Consider the following 9,819-nt stretch of genomic DNA (forward strand, 5'->3'; position numbering starts at 1 on the left):
AAAAAAACCCAAACAATTAGACCCACATTTTCAAAGGAAGATGAACCACATGACAGTGTGGGAGCCACAACTAGAAAAACATGGCAGCAAAAATGTGTGCGAGTCCCTGAGCTGGCTGCATGGTAGACACTCGAGAAGTTTTCCATCAGAAAATGCAGTTTCATGGAAATCAAAATGTATTGTGGGAATGTCAGTTTCAGTGAAACTTTCCACAGGAAGATGTCAAAACAAATTAACGTTGAAACACTTTATTCTGATAAGGTAAAATACTTCATTTCAGCTTTCTCATTTTGTTTAATTTTGTTTAGACTTTTATATTTGATTAAAATATTAATATTATATTGGTATATGTTATATTTAATATTTTAATCGAATATAAAGTCAAAATGAATCAACATTATGGAAATTCTGGTTTTGACCAGCTCCAGTACACACTGTAGTTACACAACAAACAGGGCGACTGAACACATCTGGCCATCTGCACATGCACTTCACATTGTGTTGCACAAATGAGGGTTTCACAACACCTTGAAGCATTCACCCTTTTTGCAGAAGTCCCTGTTCTATTTATTTGCATAATACCTTTGTCCCCTCAAGTGTCAGCATCTTTTCTAATCAGAGCTTTGTTCTAGCCCATTTGCATTCTCTTGAAACTTATGGTAGAGTGAGGAGAGTGAGGCTTCCCTTGGCTTCATCTGATGCTGAAAGATAACACCCAGGAAAACTGTGATATGTTCCTGCTCCTTGCTTCATTCTCCTTTTCACCCTCTGTTTGTTCAACACATAGAGGCTGGACCATCCCTATCAGGACACACTTTTCCGAGTCTCTCCATTAATGTTTAATAGTTGTTTTCTTCGGCCAAAATCCCTGGCTGGCTATTAAGAAGCAGCTGGGCCACATTGTCCAATAGTTAACCTTTGTTTCTACAAAAGCTTTGAAATTGTTAACAGAAGTGGGGCAAAAGATCCGGGACATTCTCAGGAACCACTGAGGGGTGCAACATGAAGAACGTCAATTATTAACGTCAGGGCAGAAAAACATCTCTTTGCCTTCATTGGTCTAAACTGTCCATTGCCAATGGGGGAGCAAATGACCAGAAGATGACCCCACCTGCTGGTGGAACATAGCACGTGGCATGGTGACCCCACCCGCTGGTGGGACATAGCACGTGGCATGGTGACCCCATCCACTGGTGGGACATAGCATGTGGCATGGTGACCCCACCCGCTGGTGGGATGTAGTGCGTGACACGGTGACTCCAATCTTGGTGGGATGTAAGGCATGAGATGGTGACCCCACTCCTGGTGGGACAAAGGGGGGACATGGAAATGATCCTACTTATTGTCATGATGTAGAATGTGAAATGGAAACCGCCCTCTCCCCTGGCATGAATGCATTATGCAGGAGTGACCCTGCTCCCCCAGCTCTCCAGCATGGCACGTATCATGCAGAAGTGACTCTGCCCCTCTGGTGTGAGTGTCCAATGCTATTCCAGTCAATGTGATATTATTGGTGTGACAAGTTCTGCGAGTGTTGCCAAAGTGTGAGAAAAAGACAGACCGCTCAGGTATCTGTCAGAGGCAGGAAGCCCCCCACCAGGCTGGGTCGCAGAGTCTCTGGGGTTTGATCCCTGCTTGTCACAACTATCTGTTCCTGAGCCAGTGGCTGGCTGCTCTGTGAGGTGATGCCATCTCTCTCTTTTCTCCCAGGGTCAGTCACAGTTTCTCCTAATCACTTTTTGATAAGACGTCTTTTATGGATCCTGAGAACCTTCTTGCCCTTCCTTATACTTGGGACACTGGAGCAGGATGAGTGTCTCTCTGCTGCCATGCTGGGTGCACAGTTGCTTCTCAGACTGGGCTTTGTACCTCCCGATTTCCACCTCTTGTGTGTGGTCAGCAGTTGTGAGAGTCTGCCTAAGTGTTGCACATGCCAGTGCAGTGAGGTGGGCGAGAATTCTGTGCAGGGATCTGGACCAGTCCCGCTTGCTGCTCGCTTTGATTTGTCCTTCCCAGTGACTCGTCATTGGGTGTTTCAGGTGCTGGGCTAGTATCTTGAGTATCTTTTGGTTTAGATTGTTGGCTCCCTGGCCAAAGGGTTGGAGGTGCTGCACCTGAGGAGTGGTGAGATGTAGGAGTACATTGTGTTTGATCCCCCACATATAACCAGAGCGAGGACCCCACTCCTCTGCCCTGACATGCGCAATGCAGGAGTGGGCACTTCCTCTACATTCTACTTATGTGGAATCAAAGCACTTGCCCCCCTTCTCCCAGTCACCCAGGTAATACATCTCTGTCCTTGCAGGTGGCATTGCTGAGGGCACACGCAGGAGAACACTTGCTCCTGGGAGCTGCCAAGAGGTCCATGGTGTTCAAAGACATCTTGCTATTAGGTAAACCACTTCTCCTCTATGCCAGGATGCTGCTGCTTCCTCTAGTAAAGCAGATACACTCACACGGGAGCATCCTCTTTATGGATTTGAAGGGGATGGGCATTTTATTTCGTCCTGTGTCATTTTTGCTGAATGGCGCGTTGGGTCGGAATTCTCGTGTATCCAGGGAACCCAGCACCACCCTGGGGTTTGGTTGGTGCTTCAGATCTAAGGGCTTGGTTCACGTTTCCACCATAAAGCTCCATTACAGTGCTCCAGCAGGGTAGAGGGGCCTACAGGTCATTGACCCCCACCCCATTAAGACCCCATCACACTGCCAGAGAGGTGAAAAGAGGCCTTAGTGTAAGTGAGAAGCAAAGCCTCCATCTTCATTCAGCTTTTCCTTGTTGCAATGATCTTCCTTTGCCCAGTAATAGAGTGAGAACAGGCTGCTTGGGTAACATAGATCAGCATTTATGGCCAGCACATCCCTTCTGCTACAGGAGAGGAAGGCAGTGGATATATATAGAGATAGGCCCATTTGCTGCTCAGGGATGGGTGGAAGAGGAAATTTCACTTGTCCTAGGTGGGTTTAGTCCTGTTCTGAGATAGAAAAAAGCCCAGTTGCTAAAGCCCAGGACTGTTGTGCTCATTAGGAAACCACTAGCATGTTGCAGCGTCCTGTCCCAGAGTAATGATACCCGTCCCATGCATGGCCCACCCACGGGGAGCAGCTTTGTGATGTCCTTGAAGTCTACAAAAGATCCTGGGTGCTTGTTGATTCAGGAGGCCAGAGTGATGTGTCCCCACTTACACTCACACCCACATACCACACGTAATTCCAGCCTTGGTCATGTGAGGTGAGGAGTGAATGTGTGAAGCCCTGGTCATCATTGTAAGTCTTGGTGGATGTAATAAAGTCTGAGGCGCTCAGGTGCCTCCTTGTTGCTGGTTTAATCATGAGCAGCAGAGAAGGCTGGTGATATAGTTCTATTGCGTTCCTAAAGGAAATGACCACATAATCCCACGGAACTGCCCTGAGCTGGTGGAGGTGATTCGTGTGGCCATCCGAATCCTCGATGAGCTGGTCCTGCCATTCCAGGAGCTGCAGATTGATGACAATGAATATGCCTGCTTGAAAGCCATCATCTTTTTTGACCCAGGTAGGCCCAAACCTTCAACAATTAATCATCAAAAAAGATCTCCTCTTACAAAACCCAGACTAGCAACCACACAAGAGCTTCGCCCTGCTTTCATGCTAGCCAGTGCCCCAGCAATTTGGTACAGTGTTGGTGGGATGTACCTGGTTTTCTCAAGGTGGTTTCCTCAGTGCTTTCAGAGCCCTTTCAGGTCCTCAAATCCCTTCTGGGACCCTGTGTCTCTTTGCAGGGTGCTGGCATTTGGATACAGCGAGATAGAGCTGGGCCTATTATGACAGAGGAATTTGATCCCCTGGAATACAGTTAAAAAGGCAGCAGCCCTGGCGGGCAAGACAATGGGATTGTTACTAGCAGAGCTTGGAGTCCTGGGAAGGTGCTGGTTCCACAGTGTTCCTGTGGGATCAATGGCCAGACTTCATGCTCATGTACCACAGCAATCCCAATGGAACTGGGGCAGAGCTAATGTTATCCCCCACCTGGACCCCACGTGTCAGGGTCGGGGAGCGAGGGGGTGGGGGCCTGGGAATGCAGTGGGATTCCTGAGGAATTCTGAAAGGGCAGGACTATGGATCCATGGCAAGGCAATGGCTGAACCATCAGTTTAGGAGACAAATTCTCACAGTCAAGCTGGACGGGTATATCAAGTGGGGTCCCGCAGGGATCAGTTCTGGGTGTGGTTCTGTTCAATATCTTCATCGATGATTTAGATAATGGCATAGAGAGTACACTTATAAAGTTTGCGGGTGATACCAAGCTGGGAGGGGTTGCAAAAGCTTTGGAGGATAGGATTATAATTCAAAATGATCTGGACAAACTGGAGAAATGGTCTGAAGTAACTAGGATGAAATTCAATAAGGACAAATGCAAAGTTCTCCACGTAGGAAGGAACAATCAGTTTCACCCATACAAAAGGGGAAATGACTGCTTAGAAAGGAATACTGCAGAAAGTGATCTGGGGATCATAGTGGATCACAAGCTAAATATGAATCAACAGTGTAACTGGAGTATTGTCTCCAATTCTGGGTGCCACATTTCAGGAAAGATGTGGACAGATTGGAGAAAGTTCAGAGAAGAGCAACAAAAATGATTAAAGATCTAGAAAACATGACCTATGAGGGAAGATTGAAAAAATTGGGTTTGTTTAGTCTGGAGAAGAGAAGACTGAGGGGGGGTGTGATAATGGTTTTCAAGTACATAAATGGTTGTTACAAGGAGGAGAGAAAAAAATTGTTCTCCTTAATCTCTGAGGATAGGACAAGAAGCAATGGGCTTAAATTGCAGCAAAGGAAGTTTAGGTTGGACATTAGGAAAAACTTCCTAGCTGTCAGGGTGGTTAAGCACTGGAATAAATTGCCTAGGGAGGTTGTGGAATCTCCATCATTGGAGATTTTTAAGAGCAGGTTAGACACACCTCTCAGGGAAGGTCTAGATCATACTTAGTCCTGCCATGAGTGCAGGGGACTGGACTAGATGACCTCTCGAGGTCCCTTCCAGGCCTATGATTCTATGATTCTCTAGGGTGGTATGGTCACTTTGTGCTGCTCAGGTGACACAAAGGGACTAGATCCTGGCCTTAAATAGTCAGCAGAGAATTCCCCTTGTGGAAGGGACCTCTCTTCTCACCTAAACCTGGCGAATGGGGCTCCTGTGCCAGCCCACCCCCTCCTCATTCATGGCGGGAGCATGCCAGGTAAGGAAGGGAAGATGTCGAAGCGGGCCTGGAGGTGACAGAGTAGAGCTGTGCTACACTGAACCTCTGCTGGTGAAAGGTGCATGAGGGACCTTATACCAGTGGTGTTAGTTAGCGCAGTCCTCAGGCAGCGCCAATGGATGCTGGGGCAAGGTTGGTGCAGAACAATGGAGGCATAACTGGCTTACTGATGGCTCCCGCCTCTGTGCCAAGCCAGGTTTGGATGCAGGGGAGAACTCAGCCCTAGAAAAAAGAACCACGAATGTCTATAAAACCAGATTGCAGGGAGCCAGAGAGACAGCCTGGGCCAGGCTGAGCCCATGGCTCATGGCACTAGAGAGGGTCTCTCCCTTGGGAAACAGCCCTCCATTTTTTGTTCTGTGGTTTGTTTCAGATGCCAAAGGGCTGAGCGACCCCACCAAGATCAAGCGGATGCGGTACCAGGTGCAGGTCAGCCTGGAGGATTACATCAACGACCGGCAATATGACTCGCGGGGCCGCTTTGGCGAGCTGCTGCTCCTGCTGCCAACCCTGCAGAGCATCACCTGGCAGATGATTGAGCAGATCCAGTTTGTCAAACTCTTTGGCATGGCCAAGATTGACAACCTGTTGCAGGAGATGCTGCTAGGGGGTGCGTATCTGTGCTCAGCCTCTGCAACCCTAATCCTCAGCACAACCCCATCACCCTCTCGTCACAGGGAGGGAAAGAGCCAGGATCAGAATGGGGAGTGTCTTTGATTCCCAGTCCTGTGCTCAGACCTCCTGATGCAGGGAGCTGAGCACATCAACCCAAGTAAATAATCTATCTTCATTCAGAAGCTGCAGCTTGTGTGAGATGTAATTCCCTCCCCACTGCAGCTTGCATCGTGTTTCATGTACCATGTGCTGAGTAATAACAGGAGACTATGCCGTTCTTATTAAATAAAACTGGCTGTTTATGCCATAGGCGCCGACTCCATGGGTGGAATAGGGTGGGAAGAGGCGGGGTGGGGTGGTGGCAGGGCCTGGGGCAGAGCGGGGATTGATCACCCCCAGGGAAACCAGAAAGTCAGCCCCTCTGGTTTATGCAACTATTTACAGAGCTTCAGGTTAACATTCCTAGCCGTGAGCACACAGACTGACTTCCTTGTGCCTCCTCCAAACCCTTCCCTCCTGCAACCTGTGCTCCGCCTCCTCCCAAGTTCCATGCAGGTTGCTACATGTGGCGAAGGTGCTGCTTCCCAACAGGAGCAGCTGCTGAAGGGATGACAAGCTGCCCCTCTGTCCTTACATCATCCCTGTGCACATTCAGAGGATGCATCTCCCAAAAGACAGAGTCAGCTACTTACCCAAGTCCTGTTTCCCCCTAGGAGGGTCATGGGAGCAATACGTGCACTAAAGGGCAATGGAAAGGTTTGGTAAAGCACGGCCCAGCTTTACCACTAGCTGCTGAAAGATCAGATAACCTCATGCGATGTATGTAGTGGAGCAGCAGTTTGCCCCTGTGCTGCTCCTGCACGTAGATCGTCCCCTGAAGCCCACGATGAGAGGAGAGTGACACTTTAGCCGGTGTTGCTGTGGCAGAGGCAGAGCAGCACTAAGGTGTAGTCTCTGTGGAAGACAGGGAGGGAGCAGGTCCAGTTCATTTGCACAATAGTGCACCTGGAACTACTGGCCTGGCTGTGAACATTTGGCCCTCTGGGTCTGGACTCTTTTGGACTGTCTAGTGCTTTCCCCTTCTGTCCTGCTCGTGATTACTGACACTGAAATGGTTCTAGGCTCGTCAAGTGAAACACCTCATGCTCACCACCCTCTGCACCCGCATCTGATCCAGGAGAATCTGGGGACGAACGTCATAGTAGCGAACACGATGCCTGCGCAGATGCACAATGGGCAGATGTGTAAGTATCCCTAGCAGGACTGACAGCTGCCAAAACAGACCTTGTTTGTTTGGAATAAAGCTACATGAAATGAGTAAGAATGGTAAGAATCAGGCTGGCATTCCAGTGACATCCCTGACCCTCAAGGGCCGCCCCAGTAGTGGCATATTCTACACTGCAAAGCCACAGTGATGCAAGATGGGTATTATGGTGCTAGAAATTCCTCTGCAGAAAGGACAGACAGACACACAGGGAGGTTAGAGTAGATTAGATTGAATGCTTGATTCAACTGAACACTCCCTAGCAGATAGTTTTTACAGTAGCTCTAATTTGGGGACTAATGCTCCAATACAATGCATGACTCCTGAGTGCTGATTAGATCAGGCCCCAAAAGACTAGCCTGGTATCTCTGGGGGAAAACCAGTAAAACTTTTGTTAATGTTTTCCCTGTCTTGGCCTCCCCATTGTCCTTCTGTCCAAAGAACCCAGCATGAGGGGGTTGAACACTAGGGTATCACGCTTGGCCACAGCACAAAGCTAGATCTAGGAGATGACATTCAAACGCAACCTACAATAGGGTTGCCAACTGTCGAATGGCACAAACCCAAACACTCTTGCCCCGCCCCTGACCCACCCCTTCCCCAAGGCCCCACCCTTGCCATGCCCCTTCTCCGAGGCTCCGCCCCCGCTCACTCCAGCCCCTGTCCCTCTGTTGCTCGCTCTACCCCACCCTCACTCACTTTCACCAGGCTGGGGCAGGGGGTTGAGATGTGGGAGGGGGTGCGGGCTCTGAGCTGGGGGGTGGGGCCAAGGGTTTAGGAGTGTAGGAGGTGGCTCCGGGCTAAGCCTCGGGCAGGGGGTTGGGGTGTAGGAGGGGGTGCGGGTTCTGGGAGGGAGTTTGGGTACGGGAGGGGGCTCCAGGCTGAGCCTGGGGCAGGGGGTTGGGGTGCAGGGGCTCTGGGAGAGAGTTAGGTTGCGGGAGGGGGTGCAGGTCTGGGAGGGAGTTTCGGTGCAGGAGGGGGTGAGGGTTTGGATTCTGGGAGGGAGTTTGGGTGCGGGAGGGGGTGCAGGCTCTAGGAGGGAGTTTGGGTGCGGGTGGGGGTGCGGGTTGTGGAATCTGGGAGGGAGTTTGGTTGCAGGAGGGGGTCAGGGGTCAGGCTCTGGGAGGGAGTTTGGGTGTGGACTCTGGGCTGGGGCAGGGGGTTGGGGTGCAGGAGGGGGTGCAGGGTGCAGGCTTTAGGCTGGGGCAGGGGGTTGGGGTGCAGAAGGGGGCCAGGGGGTCGGCGCTTATCTCGGGCGACTCCCGAAAGCGACCGGCACATCCATCCGACAGCGGCTTCCAGGTGGGGAGGCCAGGGGGTCTCCATGCACTGCCCCTGCCTGCAGGCACCACCCCCGCAGCTCCCATTGGTCAATGGGAGCTGCGGAGTCAGTGCTCGGGGCAGGGGCAGCATGCGGAGACCCCCTGCCCTCCCCCAGGAGCTACAGGGACAGTGCCAACCACTTCCAGGAGCGGCATAGGGCCAGGGCAGGCAGGGAGCCTGCCTTAGCCCCGCTGCCGCGCCGGACCTTTTAACACCTAAAATCTCCCGATTTGGCTGCAGTAGCCTCCAGGAGATAGAGCGTTATTCCGGGAGACTCCCGGTGAAACTGGGAGGGTTGGTAACCCTACCTACCAGGTGAATCTTCAGTGCGGAGTAAAAGGCGGGCACAGAACCCCTGACCCTGTGCTTCTTGCTGCAGACTCCCCCAGCGACTCTAGTGGCTGTCTGCACTGGAGACTGTAGTGCAGCCTAAGCAGCAGCATGTGCACAGCCCACTGGAAACCATGTTTTCATTGAAGAGCAATTGGCCTCTCTGTAACCGTTGTGCCAGGGCTAGAAGGATCCAACCATACCCAGATCCTTAGCCCTTCCCCAAACTCTGGAGTATATGGAATTGGGATCCAGATCTGAATGTTGCCTCTTGAGTCCTGGTTGTCCCGTGGCATCTGCTCCTTCTGCCTTTGTAACATAGCGTTTCTTTCTGCAGCCACTCCGGAAACTCCACAGCCTTCCCCCCCTGCAGGCTCAGGATCTGAGCAATACAAGCTACTCCCTGGGGCCATCGCTACTGTAGCAAAACAGCCAGCCTCAATCCCACAACCCACCATCACAAAACAAGAAGTCATCTAGCATCTCCCAGAGGAAAACCAGCCTGTTTTAGAAAGACCGTGCGGGGGAAAACAGACTGACTATCCCAGTGAAGACGGATGCTATCGGTGGATTCACAGGCACAAACGCATCGGCTTGTTTATTGGAATACAGCAAAAGGCTGTCTTTGTGCAGCTAGAGAGAGCATGTGCCATGGTCCAGCTGAGAGTTACATATCTGGGAGTTAAACTGTAGTGAAATCATTAGTCCTAATACGAAGGGCCAGAACTGAAACTCATGCCTGCTGGTGACTCTTTTGAGATTTGCATTGACTGGCTGTGAGATTGCGCCTGACCATTTCTTTACTGCCTCGGAGTGGGTTCAAAGCAAACCAGACACTACTGAAAAAAAAGGACTTGTCCAATACAGACGTTGCATTGAAGGAAGGGCGGAGATGTCTACTGCTGTCTTTAAAGCTTCTCAGAATAGTCCCAAGTTTCAGCTGATGTTAATGGAGATAGAAATTCTCTGGAAAGCATCATTCCGGGTCAGGGGGTATAATAACCTCTTGTGACAATATTTAGGCAAAGTCTGGTCCACATGGTG

At 50.7% G+C, this 9,819-nt stretch overlaps 1 protein-coding gene across 3 annotated transcripts in view; it reads left to right on the forward strand.

Moving 5' to 3' along the window:
- HNF4A (hepatocyte nuclear factor 4 alpha) overlaps nt 1-9,255 on the forward strand; it is a 31,142-nt gene extending 21,887 nt beyond the window's left edge. For 2 of the 3 annotated variants that reach the window (XM_065414392.1, XM_065414393.1), the window contains 5 exons: nt 2,306-2,393; nt 3,380-3,535; nt 5,617-5,853; nt 6,980-7,102; nt 9,113-9,255. In XM_065414392.1, coding sequence (XP_065270464.1) covers nt 2,306-2,393; nt 3,380-3,535; nt 5,617-5,853; nt 6,980-7,102; nt 9,113-9,255 — 747 coding nt within the window. Of the gene's footprint in view, nt 1-2,305; nt 2,394-3,379; nt 3,536-5,616; nt 5,854-6,979; nt 7,107-7,911; nt 7,941-9,112 lie in introns of all 3 variants that reach the window. The other variant, XM_065414391.1, reaches the window with a different exon arrangement.
- The last annotated feature ends 564 nt before the right edge of the window (nt 9,256-9,819 follow it).

This window comes from Emys orbicularis, chromosome 12 (assembly GCF_028017835.1).
Source record: "Emys orbicularis isolate rEmyOrb1 chromosome 12, rEmyOrb1.hap1, whole genome shotgun sequence".
NCBI classification, from domain to species: Eukaryota; Metazoa; Chordata; order Testudines; family Emydidae; genus Emys; species Emys orbicularis.